The 21,988-nt window shown below is 37.7% G+C and overlaps 1 protein-coding gene across 2 annotated transcripts in view; it reads right to left on the bottom strand.

Annotated features, from left to right (window-relative positions):
• ZZEF1 (zinc finger ZZ-type and EF-hand domain containing 1) overlaps window positions 1–21,988 on the bottom strand; it is an 80,142-nt gene that overhangs the window by 45,210 nt on the left and 12,944 nt on the right. For both annotated transcript variants that reach the window (XM_054008180.1, XM_054008181.1), the window contains exons 6-22: window positions 20,788–20,998; window positions 16,720–16,836; window positions 15,238–15,416; window positions 13,578–13,676; window positions 12,245–12,336; window positions 11,136–11,284; window positions 10,509–10,620; window positions 8,663–8,875; window positions 7,746–7,846; window positions 7,002–7,171; window positions 5,909–6,042; window positions 4,960–5,030; window positions 4,358–4,472; window positions 3,523–3,682; window positions 2,322–2,443; window positions 2,091–2,213; window positions 557–723 (exon numbers count right to left, since the gene is read on the bottom strand). In XM_054008180.1, coding sequence (XP_053864155.1) covers window positions 557–723; window positions 2,091–2,213; window positions 2,322–2,443; window positions 3,523–3,682; window positions 4,358–4,472; window positions 4,960–5,030; window positions 5,909–6,042; window positions 7,002–7,171; window positions 7,746–7,846; window positions 8,663–8,875; window positions 10,509–10,620; window positions 11,136–11,284; window positions 12,245–12,336; window positions 13,578–13,676; window positions 15,238–15,416; window positions 16,720–16,836; window positions 20,788–20,998 — 2,335 coding nt within the window. The remainder of the gene's footprint in view (window positions 1–556; window positions 724–2,090; window positions 2,214–2,321; window positions 2,444–3,522; window positions 3,683–4,357; window positions 4,473–4,959; window positions 5,031–5,908; window positions 6,043–7,001; window positions 7,172–7,745; window positions 7,847–8,662; window positions 8,876–10,508; window positions 10,621–11,135; window positions 11,285–12,244; window positions 12,337–13,577; window positions 13,677–15,237; window positions 15,417–16,719; window positions 16,837–20,787; window positions 20,999–21,988) is intronic.

Below are 21,988 nucleotides of genomic sequence, written 5' to 3'. Positions count from 1 at the left end.
CACTCTGGAGACTCAGCAATGTAGACACAATCCCTTCAGAGACGTATTTACTGCTTTAGATGATTATATAAACATTTCATTCCTTCATACAGCACATATACAGGTCATTTCTACAACATAGCTCCCTGATCCTTAATATCAAGTTCAAATATTAAGCATTTCTCAGTAGTAAGCCAGAAAGAAACAGAGGTAAGTTACAGAAAGGACTGAACTTTAGCATAGTTGTGCTCAAGTAGGGTAAAGTGAATGCTGGGAACACGCAATGACGGCCACAGGTTTTTTCAAGTGCTAATACAAGAGCAATCAATGGAAAGCATAGTTCCACTGCCTGAGGGAGCATAGCCTTGACACTCAGGGCCTGTGCAAAGAGTTTGTCTGCACCCTTTCAAGTGGGAGCTCAGCTGTGTCAAGAATCTTTAAGCAGAGGTGCAAAGAAGAGAACAGGGTGAGTGGTGCATGCTGAGGGTGGAGTAGGTAATGATTCTCTGCACAGAGTGCAGGATTTGCACCTTTGTGAACAGTTTTTGGAGTCAGAGATGGCACACTATTAAGTTACCTCCTTTCTGTTTCACATTTTTCATCAAATTCCACCTCAAAGTAGGTTGCCCCAGGACAAAGGAAGACGGAGACCTCATGGCAATTATTCTCATAGTTGTGAGGAGATTCCATTGTCCATGTTCGCAGCACCACGGGTTGTTCTTGCTGCCAGCTTTCCATGTCCACCTGCATAATTAAATACAACAACTTTCACCTTATAGGGTACAAATGCAAAGCATTCAACTGGAGGATTACAGCACTGCATTATTTCACATCTGAGTCCATAGTTTGGAGTAGCCATATACACACATACATGTACTGTAAGCACTTATCCCTATAAAGAATGGTGCCAAGTAAGATTATGAAGCATGTACTAGTATTTTCTTAACTTTTTATTTTTCCTCTTTTACCTCTCTCCTGTCTTCAATCCTTCTCCACTGTCCTATGTATTTTACAGGCTCAATCTCAGTGTCATCATCTACTTCTCTCTCCTCCTCCCATATCCAGGCTCTCACGAAACCTCTTATCTTCCCTTCCTTTTTATCACCTCCAAAACCCAACCTTTCCTATCTATTCAAACCCCCCACCCAGGCTTTGGTTAATTATAAATCATCTCCTCTCTGGACTCCAGTCACTCATCTCTTCCAAAATCAGTCTATCCAAAATGCTCACACTGAAACAAATTTTCATCTGCTGCCATATCAATTGCATCACTACTCCTCAAAACCTTTCACCGGCTTGTTTTTTACTAAATCAAGTGCAAGCTCTTCATTTCCATCTTCAGAACAAAAGCATAATTTCATCCTTAAATATATTTTTGCTCTTATTTCCTCTTACTCTCCTCCAACTCCATACCTTGGAATCCACTCTCCCCTTCCCTTTATCTGCTTTTATATACTCACATACTGCAATGATTGGTGTGGTATAAGAACCAGAACAGATAGATTTCCCACTCTCAGTTCTGCATTTCATCATGCAGCTCCATAATACTTGAAGTAGGTTCCCATCTTGTTTCAAACTTTACAGTACCCTTTAAAAAACTTCCACTCTCTCCTTTAAACAAACATATCCCATTAATCTTTCCCAACACAGATCTGTGTGTTAAATTGCAAGCTCCCAGGACAAAGGTCCTATCTTTTGTTATATATTTATGATGCAATCAACAGTATTAATTCACATGAACTTCTTAATCTAAGAAGTGATTCTATTTTTTATCACATAGTGACTGACTTATGTTCTAACTAGTGACCATAGCATTTTCATTTGATCCACAACACATTTTACATAAGTAAACGTGATCTTTTCAAATAAGGTGATGACGAACGCATAATCCCTTTAAAGGTTGAATGTTCGGAACAGTTTTCTTACGTAACCTGGTTGCATACTTATAGATGTGACTTCTCCACTATAAAAATGCTCAAAATCACTTTAGAGAGATCCTGAAGGGACAGGAACTCATCAGATACATGGTGGTGGGTAAAGGAGAGGCACAATTCAAAAGGTTACAGAGAATCAGAGGTGTAAAGTATCTATATCTATCTATCTTAGGCTACCTTATTAAGACTTTCTCCGGATTCACTACAAAGGTTCCGCAGCAGCTGTGTCAGGGTACTGAAACCCTGAAGTAGGGTGCAGTGTGGAATGTCTAAAGTGCAGAAATCCAACAAGAAAGTCACCTAAGAAAAAAAAAAAAAAAAAAAAAAACACCACCTAAAAGTTACAAAGCCGTCATAAATATATCCACACTAAAGGAAAACTGTAGGACATTTCAGTCATTCACCTACCAGCTGACGGGTTGCCATGGCAAAAACAGAGTTACTTAATTTTTCTACTATATGTTTGCCACTGTATTGGGACAAAAGTGATTCTAAAATTGTTCTGATATTTGTCAGGAACTGGCCCACATCTAAAAAAGAAAGAAAACATTAGGTAATAGAAAGTTAGCCAAATTGAGGATTCTCTACTGGGAGTCTGTTTTTACTGTGCACCTCTAGTGGGGTTCATGTTGTGCAAAATAGAGAAAGACAGGTGTTGCCCCAAGGAACTTGCGTTCAAAAGGCAGTTGGGACACAAAAAAATGTTTTGCACATATCCACTGCTGGCAATAGGACACTCTGTCACTAACACCACCAAAAGCACAATTCATAGAGAAACTAGTATTGTAATCAAACGATGTCTCCTTGATCTAAAATGCCTGTTTCAATAACTCTACTGTAAACATCTGATTTCCTGGATCGTTGTTTTACTAAGGAATGAAACATGAATTATAAGCAAGGCCAGCAACTTTTAGCTGAACATTTTAAATATGAATAAAATGATTGAATACATAACTAGTATAAAAATAAAAGTATAGAATATAATCCAGGTTTGAATTTAGAAATAGCCCGACATTACAAAGTACAAATTTAATATCACTCTACCATTACATTTATGGCCCAAGTAGTTATTCAAGTAACTTTGGGTTGCTGTGCTGAGACAAAGAATGCTATGGTGATATGCGCCTTAGAAATGCCTAGATTAATAGGTTTTACTACAGACAAAATGAGTTCGGCTTTTTTTGTGATTACCCAGATCTACCAAAATGACATGCTGTCTCATCCAGGGGAGATATTACTTTTGAGGGAGATGGAGGGAAGATGCCCTAATAATGGACAACTAAGGAAAAATATCTAAAATGGAACTAAATTTTGTTTCTTCGTAGATTCAATAGCCAGTGAAATTTTTGGTCCAAATTAGTTTCTCATGATTCTACAGACTCCTCAGACATAACAATCAATCAACAACTTTAACCATACTGATGACTGGAAATTGGTCCAGATGGCTCTGGGCCAATTTTGAAATTTGTTAGGAGCACTATAATTATAAGGATGCTTAGATACTATGATGAGTGTCTAGAGATAAAAATGCTAATCAGCTTCTTGAGATCATATTTTAAAGTCCTGCATTATTGTATATACTAGGCACTGACTCAGCTCTGGAACTTACATTTTTTAAGAATTTCCATGGCAAGAGTCTTGGCTGTATTATCATTGCCCTTAAATTGTAGGTAGCACCATGAAAGGAGGCTTCCCTGTACAGACCAGAATAAGGACGACAGTACTGTGCCACTCTCCTGCTGGGCAACATCCAGCATCATCATTTCACACTGAAAAGCAATAATACAACAATGATATCCCATGCACGGCAATAATACATCAATGATATTCCATGCACTGCAGTGTGACAGATTATGTGATACACCACCCTCCTCCCCACCTCACACCACCTGCCACAAAAAAAGATGAAAAGCAAGAGACCAGTCATATATGAACTGCTAGTGGTTTAAAAAAAAAAAAAAAAAAAAAAAACACTCATAAAGAAGTGATATTTGAAAGCTGTTTTAGTAACTCAGTAAGATGAACAGCAAACAGGCTTAAGTAATTACAACTACATTTGGGGCAAGCAATTAAGGCTTTCAGCACATTTTGTAACATAGGCTAATTATTTTCACATGTGAAAAGTCCTTACTTTCCCAAGCACAGGTCTTTCAGTCTATGGTACCTGACTGGTTCCCATCCTTCAATCTGGTTTAATTAGCTCAATTCTTTTATAGCTTCAAGGCAGTCACTAAGGGACTCTATGGAAAAACTCCCTAAGGCAACCTATTCAGTATGTTGCCTTGTTTCTTAATATTAAATGTAGTTACTGCTTAACATATAACATTTAAATTAGTGGGGGCCCAATCCTACCATCATACAGAATAAATGTTACTCATGTGAATAGTCCTGTTAACTACTGGCTTCAGGAGAAGTGAGAATAGACAATCTCAAATGATAGCTACCTCTCTCGCTGCCACCAACAGAAGGGTATCCATGACTGACAGCACTTGGCTGATGTCAAAATCCTCAGAAACGTCCTTATCTGGTAACAACAAAAGTCCACCTGGATCCTGATCACTGCAAAAGATAGAGCTTACTGATTAACAGCTAATGTCAGAAGTCTGAAAAAGGTGCCCTGTTGTGATGATAATCTGCAGAGATCATTTACACATCATTTCTGAAGGAAAAAAATCAAATGTTCTATAAATTTATCAGTGTGGAGATATTTTAAAGATATAACAAATACTCACTGTTTCCAAGGACAACAGTAGTTTGAAAAAAAATGATCAAGGATAAAACAGTAAACAATGCTACTCAGGGACTCTAGGCAATATACCACAGACTCAGTAATTATTTTTACCCTTGGGCAATCTTTTGTTATTGCCTTTTGAGCCAGTCAGTATTAGTAAGATGTATAGATTTTTATTCTCTCAAAGAGAAAGTGCAGTAACAATTTTGCTGACTTGCATCTCTCTTTTCAGAAGAATGTGGAATTATTGAAAAAGATCAGTAGGATGAAGATAATCAGAGAAAAAAGTTATTTTTCAATATCAAAGAGCCTTACCTGAAGTACATACACAGGGATCTGAAGGTGAGATGCACAGATTGCTTATGTTCCTGTTCTGTGATGTTTTTCTAGGAAATGGAAGAGGTTTACGTTTAAAAAAAAAATTTTTTTTTTTTTTTTGTAATAGCAAGGAATTACAAAGAATGACAGGACCAGGAAATACTTTTTGTGGACTACAGGATTAGTATTTGCTCCAAGAGATGTTTGGTCTGCATTTTCTTTATGAGAAATATCCATTGTTTGAGCTTTATCTTTGGTTTGTAAAGAGGTTTTAAAAAAAATTCAGTCCCCATTGAAATTGGATCTTTAAGTTCTCTGCCACTAAGCAAATCTTGATTTTAAAATGGCATTTAAATCACTTTTCCTTGCATCTCCTAATTGTGTCTTCTCTAAATGCTACTGTGCTTTATTTTTATACTATAAATGTAGTATCCCATCACACAAGAAATCCTACAGACCCATATGCACATGCAAGAGTTAAAAAAACAAAACAAAAAAACAAAAAAACATATATACAGCATGTGAATTTTACACTTCCAGTATTCCAGTAGGTTCTAAATCATGAGGAAAAACAGGATATAAATATTCAATACAATATTCTTTTAAGTTCTCACACAGACTTGGACACTAGAACATATGTAAAGTCACTGCATCCTGTGCCTCAGGTTTTCTCCTACATAAAATGGGGGTTATTATATGTACAAGTTTTATTTGTAAAGTGAGCAGAGCCTATCACTTAAAGGCTACTAATATGGAACTTCACAATGCCATGTTTCCCTCTTTAAACAGTCACGTTTGAGAGTATAAAAGAGCCTTCCTTTGAAGGTTGACGTTCTAAGATAGACCATCTGAACTGAAACTATAACTTTATGGAAAGGTAAAGGCAAGCTCGCCTCATCTGGAATGAAGTGATTGTGGAGCAATCATTTCTCATTGCATGGTTTACCATCATGGTGAAGAGCTGGTCCCGTCTGGTCTGTCTATCTGGGAAGAAGATAGCTGCTCCATTGAGCAATGTGTTCTTAACTTCCTGCTTTAGCATGGTCATGGGTGTGAAGTTGCTATCACTCATGTCCACGACTGTTCACAAAAAAAGGAAACAGTTTTACAATTTCAAATCAATAACCAAGTATATATCTTTAATACACTATAAAATTTCATTTCTTTTCCATGACACTAGTCTTTCCAAAGCACATAAAATACTCATCACATATACATGTAAGGATCTTCAAGAACATTTAGCTTGCAACAAGCTGGGATATACATATACATTGAGGTAGCCTGCTGCGCAACAACTGTCCATATGGACCCTGTTAACATGCTCTAACAGTTCCTTAATCCACTCTGATCTACCCCACTTTGATATGGGAGTAGGATCAAAGACGCATCAAGGAACTACTAGGGTGTATCAGCGGAGTCCACATGGACAGCATGCTAGTAAAGGATAGATTTCAACCCAGCTTACTGCAAACTAAATGTTACTTAAGGCTTGTCTACACAAACATGTGAGAAAGACTTCTGAAGTCTAGCAAGAAAGATCGTATGAGAAGACCTCGGATTCAAATGACCTGATTCACTTCAGGACCTTCAATGTTATATTGAATGCCATCAGGGCCAAGATTTCACTTGTACTTTCCCAACCATGTGGATTCATTCGAGCACAGTGATGAGCGGTTAGAAATACTCGATAGAAGGATTAGATCCGTTTATACTTATTCCAGTACTGAAGTCAAAGGACCAAATTCTCTACTGGTGCAAGTAGATACAGCTCCACTGAAATAATTTGCCATTGCAACCACTTTCAGGCCACATATTATCAGGACAGATGCAAGATCACTTCATCAGAGGCTCAAAGAAAGTACAGAAGCAAGCTCTCAGCTAAACCCATTGGTCTAAAATAGCAATAAAGCACAACAATCCGAAACAGCAGCTGGCTTGGGTTTTGGAAAAATACTTGTTCCAAGTTCACACAAGTATAAAATGCCTTTAAAACAAAACAACAACAAAAGTTAGTAAGTGACAGCATAAGATTAACGAACCTTCACACAAATGCCTGTAGAGCTCTACTGCAGCTTCTATTTGGCCAGAAGTTTTGCTTGGAGAAGCTTCCTGAGATTTAATAGTTTTATTGTTTCCAGTAAGCACAGAGAAGCAGCTTTGAAGAAGTTGCAGTAGCACAGTCTGGGCAAAGAGACATTCTTCCCTTGGGCTAAAAGGCAAAACAAACAAGAGTAAAATCTTCACAGGAAGAACTCATTTCCAGCACACACTGCTATGCTAAAGCAAGCATCGCGGTCTCTGCTCTACGAGACAGTGACACTAAGAGAGCCTCCGAGTAAAGAAAACACAGCCAAGAACTATATAGATATAGATGATATAGATAGATAGATAGATAGATAGATAGAGAGAGAGAGAGATTGATTTTAAAATGGCATTTAAATCACTTTTCCTTGCATCTCCTAATTGTGTCTTCTCTAAATGCTACTGTGCTTTATTTTTATACTATAAATGTAGTATCCCATCACACATAAGAAATATAAATAAATAAATAAATAAATTACAAAAACAAAAACCCTAACACCTAGATAGGAATCAAACTTACTGTACTGAAACTTAAAGATTACAAGCATCTATGTAATGTTATAGCTAAAAACCCAGATGACACAACAGAGAAAAGGGAAAATATCGGCTACTTCAGCTTAATGGCAGAAAACATCAGCTGAATAAAATGCACTGTATGTAAACATATTTATGGCTAACTTTGTGATGGAGGAGGGCCCTACTTTTGGTGTAGTTTATTGTAAAAATTCCAGAAAAGCTGCAAGTCAAGGCCAGTGAAGTCCAAGAATGATCTGTACTTTAATCCACTTTCTTTTTGTTGAACCTAAAAGAGGCAAAGAAAATATAGGATTGAAGAATTCATTTTACACAGTGAATGTTTACAAAAACACAATGAAAACTGCAACATATAGAGTATGAAAGAAATATCAAGCTGCATCTGAAATGCCACTCCAGCCTCAGGACACAACATGGTCAGGCTCCCATTAGGATGAATCAGCAATATCTTTTCTTTTTGTTGCGTCAGACTAACAATTTTCACTTCCTTTCGTATGTCCCAACTTTCTCACAAGTCTAACTCACACAAATAGTGGAGAACAAGTTCTGGTCTATACACCTGGTTCTAATCCTCCTGTATGCTTCCAAGAGATGCAGCAGGGCTATTTAAAAGGCAGTGGAACTTTTATATACAGTATGTTGCATTAACCCCACTAAGCACTTTATCATTTAGGTTAGATAAATGTCTATCAGGGATGGTCTAGACAGTATTTGGTCCTGCCATGCGGGCAGGGGACTGGACTCGATGACCTCTCGAGGTCCCTTCCAGTCCTATAATCTATGAATCTATGAATAATGTGTGAGATATGGAAATGCAGTTCAGTTCTGGTTTTCTTAAAGACATATTCCTAACTTATTTAAGTGCCCTTTTATAAGGCATCTTAGTATACTAAAAGTCATTTTCCAGACACTTCAAGTTTCAGGACTTGCATATTATTACCACTGAATGTAGTTACAGCTTGCTCTCTGGCCACTACTTTATTTTATAATGCGTCTTTTAAGTTGGTCTTTGGTGTACCACCATTTATTCTTGTAACAAGACCACATGCTTTAAAGAAGTGAACAAATGTGGAGAGAAACATACCAGGTCCTGTGCAAGTTGTTGGATGAAATGAAGTGTCTTCAGGAGAAGGGTTGTTCCACAAATGCTGTCATCTGTTGCTTTGCATTTCAGACAGTTCAGGCTTCTGTTGGGCTCCCCTACCACAGGCCGAAGATATCCCAGAACATTCAGGCCTTGAACTCCTAGGCGCTCTGCAGTATCTTGCCTTGTGCACAAGAACTTCACCATTAAATACTGGATAGAGACATAAAAATAGCAAAAGCGCTGTTCATAAATCCTGATTTCAAAAGCGAGAGCCACACAAACATTTAAGATCCTATGATATTATTCAGGCAAAGCCAGTGTCCTGGCCTACTACCCCACCGCCCGTTTGTGTAAAACACTTTAATTCTGAAGGTTCTATATGAGCTACATACTAGGGGGTTCTGTGACTGCCATGTTCACTTGCAAACTCAGTCATTTAATTACCAGCCTAACTCATTTTGTGAACTGTGTCTATTTCTTAATCTTATAGCGCCAAGCTTTCCTGCAAGTGGAAAATCATTAGCTTAATATAAAAACAAGTAGAGGATAAACATTCAATGTACATTAAATATATATACATGTATTTAACTTGCAATTCTTTCCACATTAGTATAAAGAACCTGAAGCCGAGAGTATCCATTAAGGAGTGCATCCCCAGAGTCCAAAGGTACACCTCTACCCCGATATAATGTGACCCGATAGAACAGGAATTCGGATACAATGTGGTAAAGCAGCGCTCCAGGGGGCAGGGTTGCGCACTCCGACGGATCAAAGCAAGTTCAATATAACACAGTTTCACCTATAACGCGGTAAGATTTTTTGGCTCCCGAGGACAGCGTTATATCAGGGTAGAGGTGTATTTTTTAATCCTGTAATCACAAAAATTTGGGGAACAAATATGTCCAGTACATGCATAACAGTTCAGACAGCTACTGAATAAGGAAATGGCATGTTCTGGATTCCATTATGCAACGGGGACTTTTCACTTTTGTCCCTGAGCAGCCACTTCTGGTATTTTCTCCCCTAGGAAGAAGAGATTTGGGAACCTGAAACCAAATTAAAATTGAACCCGAAAGAACAACATGCACTGGAAGACAAGTTTCACTTTTAATTGCTGCAAATTAAGACGCTGAGTAGTGCAGTCCTCAAGTAGATCCATGGAATTACTCAAGGAACAAGGTGCTACTTATCATGAATAAGGGTTGCAGAATCTAGTCTTTATTTTAGAGTGGTGGCCGTGTTAATCTGTATCAGCAAAAATAACGAGGAGTCCTTGTGGCACCTTACAGACTAACAAATGTATTTGGGCATAAGCTAAGGTGCCACAAGGACTCTTCGCTATTTAGTCTTTGTTTCGTAGTCATTAAAAGTGAGCAAATTAGAATATATGAAGAACTGTGATTGTGCAGCTTGTTTCATGTTCTAATCATTAGGCTTACAGTGGAACTCATCCTCTTGACACAATCCAGTGAGTGGAAACTTTCTACACTTTTGAGACAGTAATGTCCATGCTAAATCTAAATCAACTGTGGCCTTAGCTCCCATGGCTCTCACTGACTTTTTAGCTCTAGTCAAGGCCTCTAACACACCCGGAACGAGTAAAGGACCCGCCGCCGAAGTGCTGCCGAAGACCTGCAGCGCCACCGGGTGAGTAAAAATTGAAAAGGTGCCACTTGTGCTCAGTGGGAGAGCAGCCGCTGTCCTGCTCCCGCCCCTAGCTACACTACTGGGCCTCTTCTTTGGTAACAAAAACCTGATGATTATTTAACTGGTCTTCAAGAAAGCAGGAAGATGATCATTTCCTCATTCACGCCTCAGTCAGTCTGTTCTAATTATTTCTTACTTGGGAAATTCTGCACTGCTGCATTTTGACCTCCACTTCATCCCATTCTTCTTCCACCTCAAACCAGCCAACAGGATCATCCTCTCCCAGCTCATCACATGAACAATCACTTCTGCAGATAAAAGCAGATCAACCAAAGTTATAATAAAAAAAAACGTAGGGATTGCCCCACTGCTATGTTACCCAACTATTTTTACCTGTTAGAAAAATTTAAGATTCAGGAAAACGTAGCAGAAACATTTCACATGCACAGACTCCAGCAAATGCATGTCTGCCATAGATTTTTTTATTTTTATTGTCAAAGTCAAGTCAATAATTTTACAGCATACTTGTAGAGAAAGGCAACAATACTGCTATTAGGAATCAGCATTCTGTATAGACACAGCTTCTCAGAAGTATCAAATTGAGATTTTAGTTCAAACTGGGCTGGTCATGATTAAGTTTTAAATGTAGACCTTTAGGTGTTCAGTGGCAAGTGACTTTATTTGCAGCTACAGCAGTAGGCACAAAGAAATGTTAAAGACTTCTCCGACCTCATCCACACTCTGACTTTTATAAACAGGGTAGAGAAGGTTTGCTGCAATGTTAATTTTTTAAAAAATTCATTACCACCCTGCCCACCTTTACCTGTTCTTTAAAAATTGCCTGAATTCTTGAAGCTTCCACTTGTCATAGCTTTCAAATTTTTTAAAATGTTCCTCTGCACGAAATTTTTCTGAAGAACTGTTATAAGCAAACACCAACCCACACTGGGCCCCAATAGCACCTTTCCGAACCTGAAAGGAGAACATAATGCTGGAGCAACACAGAGAAAACTAGGATAACAATAAAATGATGTTTCTGCTTATAAAGAAGAGTTACTCAAATCAAACCAGAGATCAGCAAAATTCATCTGTGATTCTTTGGAATCATATTATTTATTTTCTTTGTTTTAAAGGAACATGACACAGGAAATGTTTCAGAAAGATTAAACATCTCTGAAAGATTAAGGCTCAAACTCATAGCTAAGTTTCATTTTAGCCACCATCTCACCTGGAGCCAAGCAAGAAAGAAAAAGCCTGCATCTTGATTCAATTTGCTTTTCTGCTATTTTATACAAAAAGCGGTGGCAATTTTTTAAAAAAATTGTTTCCAAGTATCATTGCACTATAATTTTTGAACAGTTGCCCTCTCCTCCATCCCCAACTGATGAGAACCTACAAGCACAAGAGTCTAGTCATCCTCAATTCAGGTGGGCACTACAAAGCATGCACACATGCTTTGGGACAGTAAGCTATAGTTTCAACAACGGAAAAGCAAGCTGTAAAAACCTCATCACAGCTTCCTTCCTGCTATGAGATTCTACCAATGTTTGGGACATAAGTTTTTACCTCCACACCAGAGTAATGTTGCTGTCTAAATACATGGCAAGCATTATACTACATACACAAGAACTAGAAATACCTCATTGGCCTGAATAAGATATAGACAGAGGCAACATAAAATAGATAGAATGCTCTACAGAGTACACTTGTGGCAGCATTCTGTAACCAGATGTAATTTCTATTTTTCTTTTCATGCAAGTTTCCTGTGACTCATGCAAATACAAAACAAAACCCAAACTGCTGTCACTCAAATTTCTTGCAAATTAATCACAAAGCTGTACATTCAAAGGTGAACAACTGTCTAAATTCCACCACCAAGAAAAAAAGCATTAATACAAGAATCTGCTTGAACAATGCAAACAAGTTCCTTACCTTTATTCTAATTTGTGTCACCTGGAATGTAGATTCAGTTCCTGTAGAAAGAATGATACTTGCTCTGGTCTTTCCAGTCTCAGTAAGAAAACCTAAAGGAACAATGAAAACAGGATGAGGTTTAGAGGACTGTCATCTTAAAGTAAATGGATACAGAATTATAATGAGAGGAGTAAAACAAAACCCAGCGCTCTGTTCTATAGCAAAGATTCAGCCAGTGAATGAGACTTGAGAGTCCAAATGAAATAGTAAATTATAATGCTGGCATTAGTAATTCTGCTTATAAAAGATGATGCTGTATCAAAAGGTGTCCATTCAACACAGTGTTGTGTTAGTATATCCTTCCTCAGGACCGTGTCTTCACAGCCACGGTCTCTCCTGGGACTATGCTATCAGTAACAGGAAATAATTCTTCCATCTGCTAAGTTTTAGTGAAAAGTCACTCCCATTGAATGTTATCGGAACCACTGAATGACAGTGTTTACTTATCTAAATTACAGCTTTTCTGAAAGCCAGAATAACACTGTCAAGACCCTTCTACATCCTCCCTTTCCTCTTAAATGAAAGAAAAACCTCAGAAGAACATGAATTATAAATCCCTCCTTTTGTTACAATATCCTGAAGTTTAATCGGTGGCATCAAGAGCAAAATGCCAGGGCAATGTTACTTCAGATAGAGGCTGAATAAGTGGAAGAAACAAAACAAAACAAAAAAAACTTTTCAATGCAAACACCCGCAAACTATGACTGCAAACAACCCCAAGAAAGACAAATTGATTTCCAATGTGTATGCCAACTCTACAGTGCACAACTTCTATGCCCTCAAGTATGTTGTGTGCTAAGCACCTCAAAAGGCGTTCTAGAGAAGTGCACATTGGCTCTGCAAGTCAAAGCATTATTTACTGCCTCATTTATACTGTTATTTCTGATTTTTAAGACCATTTTGACTAAGATAGACATCAACAATTAAAGGACTGTTGACTCTTGAAACCAAATATTCAGCCACCCGAGGATATTCTATATGATTTTCTCTTCCATCCCTCCATCAGTGTTTGGGAAGCCCCTCATGATTCAGAGCAAAATGCTGCTCTGCTATGAAGTTTTTCACACCAGCCTGCTATTCACTTTCAGCCAATGCACCAATAACCTGACCTAAGATACCAAACTTGTTTTAGGGGAAGGAACAATTCCTAAGAGCAATTCCCTGTGAGTGAGAATTACAATTTAGAAGCACTGTGTCTACTGTAGTTCCTTTTTTCTAACTGTCAATCAGTGTGAAAATGTACAGATCTGAACCACTACAAGAAACCATAAACAAAAGACTATACACTTACCATCCCCTGTCCATGGCTCAACAAGGAGGTTTTCAGGCCCTGATTTGTCTTCCTTTCCTTTTACGTCACATGCCTGAAGGGTTAGCTGTAGCGGCTTTCCTGAACAAGCAAATCAACAGGTTTATTAGAGCTATAAAACTAACAATATAGAGCTTGTTTGCCAATGGCATTCTAAATTCTTTACACAGAGAGAAGGTAAAAAATTAAGGAAAAAAATTGAAGAATTACACCACCACCGGATCTTTTTCATCTTACACAAAGGAAACAAATGCAAAATCCATGTTATTGCATAACAGTTGAAATTAAGTGTACAAAGACAACAAATTAAGAATTGTTACAGCTGGAGGATTGTCAAAACACACACATTTTGAATTAAAGCATTCACAGCACATGAAATAATACTAAACATCACTTTTATTATACAAGGAGCCAGAGATACAGTTGCTGTGGGAAACAGAAGTGACTTTCCAGAATTCTGAGCATAATGTAGTAGTAACAATATTTTATGCGTAACATGTTTACATTTGTCACACACCAGAACCAGCAGTGGAGTCTGGTGAAAGTATTTCTCTACATTAGGTTCACACCTGCATGACTGCTAAGAATATCCAGTAATTCAGGACTGGAGACAAGTGGTTAAAGTGATACCATCAACCGGAGACGGTCAATTTTAAAAAATTGATTAAAAATAATTTTTGGTACTATATACACCCGTTGCTAAGTCTGCATGCTAATTGTGGTTTGCAATCACATTTTCCTATTTAAAAATGTTTTTAGTTCTATGTTGTTGAGTGAAAATCCAAACCAACAAAAGGGAAACTGACTACACAGAAGGAAATGGTGGTATTGATCATACACAAAATACTGTTAAATGAGCAATGTATACAAACTGAAAACTCCAAAAAAAACAAAAACAAACAAAAAAAACCCCCATCACTTTCAGTCATATTAACCTTATTTGTAACTACAGAGGTTAAAACATGTCGGACAGAAGTAAAGCTTAAGTTGATACCCACAGAAAGACAATTTACTGCCTTCTGCTAGACCAGGTTCATGTTTAAACCTACAATAAACATCCAGATAAATAAACCTATCAAAAGCAAAAGCAAAAGAATTGTACTTAGGTCTGAGTTACACTACATGATTCAGCTATGACAAAAAACAATAACAAAAATTATAAATAAATGTCATTCTACTCTCAGTAAAACTGGACAGAGAAAAAAAATTCAGCAACTTGTTGTAGGAAGACTAGTACCACTAGATAAACTTAATAGAGATGCAAACACCTTTATCATCTTACTACAGAACCAACTGCTCATGCATTTCTTGAGCACAGGATTACAGACTTCCTTCTCCAAGGTGACATCACCTTTGGTTCTTGGAAGGATCACAAGGATCTCAAATTCTAGTGCTAGCACTGCTCTGAGGCAAGTACTGTTTTAGGAGATATACCTTTCTTTTCAGCTTGATAATATTCATTAAAATAAAATCCTTTTATACCCGGATTAAAAGATCAAACAACCAGTTTACACACAGACAATTTGGAAAGCTGTCTTTGATTGATCTCGCGCACGCACACACACACACACACACCTTCTCTCTCTCTGAAGGATGCAGTAACTATTCGAGTAGCACTTAAAGATGTCCCCGAAATATTTACCATATTTATAAAGCAGGTTTTGTCTAACAGTTGCCATGGAAGAGATGAGTGAAGAAGCCTTGTATTGTGTGTCCAGATGATCAGTGATAGTACAAAGTGAACTTATCACTTTAGCAACACTCCCTCTGGCTAGGGCAAAAGCCAACAATGTAAGTTCAACCTCTGGAGTGGCATAACAACTAGGAGATAAAAAGACCATGCATAAATATATATAAGAAAGGAAACCTGCAGTTTCATAATCAAGTACATGAAATGGTACATCAATAATTTCAATTAATACCAGTGACTTATGATGTGGCCTATTTATATAGCCATTTAAGCCATCTGTTTATAAAAACTTGATAGCTAATTGTCCTGTTCCAGTTACTGAAATCAACACTGGATGAATCATCCGCTCTTTTATACAGAATCATTGGAAAGGTTTTATCATCTAGTTAAAAACTAGAAGATTAAAAAAGGCTATTTAGCTTTATCACAGGAATTCAGTATTTGAGTTTTTGTTATATTGTTCTTTTAAGAGTACGCTCCTACTAGTACACCCTATTTCAAACATTACCAGTCTAGAGCCTCCATCTGGCACCCTTATTTCATTCCCTTATATTTGCTCTCTATTTCTTTCAAAAATTTTACTCTACTTTCTGTACACCCACATAGCTAGGAACAAAAAAGTTCACATCCCAATAACCTGGTGTAGGCAGACCCGATAAAGACATAGTATAACAAAACTTCGGGTTAAGTACAATTGTATGGGAAATGTGCTTATACCTAACACTTGAGGTTTTTTATGTAAATATATTGCCAACATATTAATTTATTAAGTCTTTTTCTTTATAACTTAAGACATGGTTGACTAGTATCTGATCACATGTAACATGTTTAATAAAGTAGAATTTATGAAAAACGGAGATTAAACAAAAGGAAGCCAGTGGCAAAACTTCAATTGATTGCAGTGGGAGCAGGACAGGGCCAATCATGTTGGTTTACATACCAAAGTAATTCCTTAAACTATTCATGATGGCAATATACTTCCTTATTACAACAGCAGTTAAGGTTAAAAAAAAAAAAAACCTGAAAGATGGTATCTCATGACTGCTTTTGGGACCAGATTTTCACTATTTCTAGCATTCACATTTTGGATTAATCGCTCAGAATTTATTCTCAATGGAAGAAAAGGAGAAAAATGTTATTAACTCCTCCAAAGGTCCATAAACAGTTTTCACTGCAGAACTAACGTCACACCAACTTAACATTAAATATACCTCAACACTATGCCAACGACGGAGGAATGAGCTTTTGGCTTCTAGGTCAGCTAAATGCTCAAACTGAAGAGCTGAGGAACCAATTTTTCATATTTATCTTTGAGTTTGTCAATGTATGAACAAACAAGAACAAATGAGGAATATGACACATGGAAGCTATTTTTGCAGTACCCATTTACTCTATATCATGTTCTTACCCTACAAGTACGCGAATGAGATTTACCTGGTTATTCTTATAAGAAAACTATCTACTTCCTCCAAAACATTGGGAGATAAGAAGCTTGAGAAGTCTGTAGAACCCGACGTCAGGGACAGTGGTGGCATGTGCTGCAATGCCTTCCTACCAAAGGAAAAGAGCAAGACATTAGAAATAAACTCAAGTCAGACAGAACTGAAGAAACAGAAGATTCAAAAAAAAAAAAAAAAAAAAAAAGAGGGCCTCTCAGAATCTTTATGCTTATGTGGCTGGATCTCTGTGTTTAGGGTGATTGTCTCTATTGTGTGAGGTGCATTATTAATGGTTCTTCCTGCATTAGAAATGCAAAGCATTTGGCTTCTATATGGAGAAAGTAGGGCATGGATTTTTTTTTAATAAAAGAGGCTCTGCAAATATCACACAAACCTCAACCCTGCAATTGGATGCACGCAGGCAGACTCTAGTTTAGTGAGATAGGATTTTTCATCAAATGGCTTTGTTGTGTTCTATGTACTTCTACCTAAAAAGAACACTAAGTAATTCCTTGTTTGAAACATATTTTAAAACAAAGTAGCAGTCCCTTATTAAGAACTAATGATGTGCACACATTCATTTAAAAATGCAAAAATAGCTTTTCTCTTTCAAAAAAGCAATACCAAAAAACCTTTTAAAGCTTTAATAAAATCTATTTATTTGCTTCCATAAGTCAAACTTACATACCAGTGACGGTATTTTTTCTGCTTACTCTTTAGTTCCACACAAAAGGAGCACTTTCTGGCCCAGGTCAAAATGAATTCTTATGGCAGAGTTATAAGACCCTGAAAATTGGACGTTTAGAAAGGACAGGCTGCCAGAGTCTCAATTACTAACACTATCCTAAAATCTCTCAATACTTCGGGTTTGTCTACACTACCCAAACTATACTGGCGTAGCTATGTTGTCCTAATTATTAGGGGAAAACCCTGTAGTGTAGACTGAGCCTTCACTGATGGAAGGGTTTTTTTCCTGTTGGTATAAGATCACCACTTCCCTGAATGACAGTAACTACGTAGATAACAGCACAGCTGTATCTAAACTGGGGGTTAGGTTGGCATAGCTACTTGGGTCAGGGTTGAGGTTTTTCACACCTCTGACCTAAGTCGCTAGGTTGACTTAACTTTTAAGAGTAGAATAGGCCTTAGTTTCATGATCATTTTATCTTTTATATAGAATTATTTTCTGATTGTACATTGTCTAGCTCAGGGTTTAGGCTACACAGAAAAGTAGTTTTGTACAAAACACTTCACAGGATGTCATTCTATGAATATTTAAAAGGTAGTAAAAATGAAAGGCTCCAATCCTGGAAAGTGTTTTGTACCTGAGGAACTTCTTCAATGGAACTGCTGACATGCATAAGTTACTCAGCTGTATAATAGAGTTTTCAAAGTCTGTGTATAGGATAAACTATGCAAATTAGAGGTAAAGTTTTCAAAGATTTTGTCATGTGAAGTAGTGGTGTTTTTAAAACCCACATGGAAACTGAATGTCATAAAGCTGTTGTGGTTGTGTTATGATTTTAGTAAGATTTCAACCCTTGAAGTCATTGAGCAGATGACAGTTTGGCAGTTATTCAAGGAACCATTACGCAGCAAAACAACCAGTCACCACAAAAGGAATGCCTGCATTGAAATACTATAAATACCCTACAACAGCCCAGAAATATTCTGCATAATATTAATGGAAACAAGCTTTCTTTGGAAGGTAGGCATTTTGAGGAGAAACAAAACTGAAAATCATGCCTGAAAATCAAGGTGGGACAGGCCACCACCCTGACCAGAAACAAGACATCTACAGGAGATTTTTTGCCTGTCACATGCCTGGCAAAATGTGTTTAGTTCCTTTTTGCCACTGTATAAAAACCTGTTCATCAACATGGAAGAAGTTTAATACTTTACTTTGCTATGTTGCCTTATTGATATGAGAGCAGGGATTGAGGGGCTGTTTACCACTAACTGCAGTGTTTCAGGGGGTCTTCTCCAAATATTTTCACTCATGGGATCAAGGCATCTATGTAGATGCCTTGTTCCTATGTGTGCCAACAAACAGAGGCCCTGGAAGAAGAGTGAAATTCCTAAATATAAACCTAAACTAGACACTTACATATCGGGGCAGATACGGTCTATCCATGAAAATGGCTTAACTGCAGACTGCTCATTCCATACACCACATGGGACACAGTCCCTTTTTAGTGCCAGAAATATCTGGATATGTTCAAAGAACATTCAAGATTTTTAATGGCTATTAGGATAGTAAAGGCATAAACATTTGGAAGCCTTTTCTCCCACGAAAGGAGATGCTTTAACAAACTATTAAAATCTTATATAGGTATTGGGTATTTTCAGAGGAATTAATATATCAATATGCACAGGGTATTAGGGAAACAAAGAATATAAGAAAGAAAAAATATACTTATAGAGTTAAGCAGACTACATTAACAAAGTTAAAAGCTACAAAAATATTTGAACTGATGTGAAGCAACCACTATGTGCTCTTTGAGACTACAATAGAACCTCAGAGTTACGAACACCAAAGTAACAAACTGACCAGTCAACCACACACCTCATCTGGAACCGGAAGTACGTAACCAGACAGCAGCAGAGACACAAAAAAAAGCAAATACAGTACATTTAACACAGTACTATACTGTGTAAACTACTAAAAATAAGTTTAACAAAAGATTTGACAAGGTAAGGAAACTGTTTCTGTGATTGTTTCATTTAAATTAAGATGGTTAAAAGCAGCATTTTTCTTCTGCATAGCAAAGTTTCAAAGCTATATTAAGTCAATGTTCAGTTGTAAACTTTTGAAAGAACCACCATAACATTTTGTTCAGAGTTACGAACAACCTCCATTTCCGAAGTGATCCTAATTCTGACATTCTACTGTACTTTTTAAGCTAACGTTTCAGTGAATAATTATTAGCTTGAGTGGGCTGAAACGACACTATCAGGAACAACAGTCCAAATATCTCACCTCTTCTATACTACAAATTACAATCCAATGGAGAAAATCCCTGAGATTTTAACTGTATTGTTTATTTTAGGAACTACCCCGTTCCTGAGAAATTACAACTGTGCTGGCTTGAAAACAGACTTTGACTTGCAAATGCAATTCCCAAAGCTGTGCTGGCATTAATTGCTGGTGCATGAACAGACATTTTGGCATAAGGCTCTACATGAATGGCTATTAAAAAAAACAACTAAACTAAATTAAGCTCCATTCATAAAGAAAATGGAATATAGTCAACATTTATAAATAGTAAACAATGTTGGAAACAGGAAATTAATTCATTCCAGGCTTCTAGGAGAATACTACAAGTCATGGAAAATAAAAGTTAACTATAGAAGTATCTTGCCAGTATCCATTCACCCATTTATTGGTATAAACAAGCATGTTATACATCAGGGGTTCTCAGGACAAATTATTTGGTGGCCTCAGAGTGCAGCCACCAACTATTGCAGGTGGCCGCTCTCACATTTTTTCCTAAAATACTTAATTAGCTTTAGGAAAAACAAATAAATATGCACATCTATACATCCAAATCCTTTTAATTTATTTATTGCTAGCTAGTAAGTCTGTTGTGAAAACTGTTAATAAACACAGAAGTCTCACTTTTCACAGCAGACTAACTCAGCACAGCAAGCCAGGGGACAAATTAAGCCTTAGGTAGGGGGTTGGGGGAGGCAGCAGGGGCCAGGAACAGTGGGGGGGGGGAAAGAGGGTTGATGGCTTGGGAAGGCAGTGGGGGGCCAGAACCTGAAGCCCCATAGCTGGGGGACGGAGCCCGAAGCCACGCAGCCGGAGCCTGGGGCCTGCCACTGCACAGCCACAGCCCAAGGCTGGAGCCCAAACCCTGAACCCCACCACCCCTGGGAAGGTAAGGAACTCACTGTCTGCCTGAGCCTCCAGTGTTGTCCCCCGGATGTCTCCAGAGGGGGGCAGGGCCCATCCCCTGCTGGCGGCCCCAGCAACCAAGACGGTGCATTTAGGAGCACCAGGGAGGGGGAGGGGCTGCTTCCCCCACAATCACAGCCCGCAATGAAGGTTGGTACTTACTGAGTATTTTGTAGGATAGTGTGAACAAATGCTGGATTGGTCTCCATGGAAGCTGTTACCAATGAGGTCAGCAAAGACCAGTACCAGATAGCTGAAGCATCACACACTGAGATGCCAAGTTTCTTTACTCTTTGATAGCCAACAGCCCTGAGCCCATGGATTCTAGTATCACATCCATCACTAAGGCAACGCTTGATGTTTATCTGTACATCTGTTGGTAAGATCAAACAAGAAAAAAAATAGGTAATTTCTTCCAGCCACTACTAATCAGGATAGACATAAGAGAATAATTCAGTTCAGAAGAAGAACTTCCTAAAGATCTATCTGCATTACAAAAATGTATAACTAAAAAACACAGTATGAATGTGATCAAGTGTGCATATACTATTGCACACGTGAGCGTACATATGCACAGACGGATTTGGAAAATTTAGGCTTCAGAGGACTCACATGACCTCTGAATAGTAGCGCCTGTAACACAAAATGGGGTCACAAATTATAAGTGAAAAAAGTAAAACAAAATACCCCCAAAAGTGCAAATAATCCATGTATTTTACCAAATATTTTACCAGATAGCTTCATCTCAAAGGAAAATTTATTTGGTAAGACTCTCTGGCACCTCCATCATATGACAGTGAAATGCAAATTATTTCAAAACCAGAACACAAGTATTTAAACACGTTTTCTTAGTTCCTTTGCATAGACAATATACTTGCAGAGTTAGTTTTGAGAAAGGAAGTCCCTCTGAGGGCATGTCAAGAAGCTATGAAATTTTTTTTTTTTAAATGGAAAACACCCATTTGAACAAATTTCAGAGTAGCAGCCGTGTTAGTCTGTATCCGCAAAAAGAACCGGAGTACCACCTTAGAGACTAACAAATTTATTAGAGCATAAGCTTTCGTGCATCCAAAGAAGTGGGCTGTAGCTCACAAAAGCTTATGCTCTAATAAATTTGTTAGTCTCTAAGGTGCCACAAGTACTCCGGTTCTTTTTTCATTTGAACAAAACCATTGTTCAGCTAAGATTTTAAAGCTTCAGAAATTGTCATTGAGGTCTATTCCAAGAAGGCAGGCACAGATCTGTCATGTTTAAGGTGACTACTCCGAAACCTAACACTAAATATAGTTTGTTAACATAAAAATATTTTAGACTTTTTGTTTAACACTTTACAAAAGTCATCTCACTCCTGTACTGACATAGG

The sequence above is a fragment of the Malaclemys terrapin genome, chromosome 18 (genome assembly GCF_027887155.1).
Source record: "Malaclemys terrapin pileata isolate rMalTer1 chromosome 18, rMalTer1.hap1, whole genome shotgun sequence".
Lineage (NCBI taxonomy): Eukaryota > Metazoa > Chordata > Testudines > Emydidae > Malaclemys > Malaclemys terrapin.
This window is presented reverse-complemented; position numbering and strand designations above follow the sequence as displayed.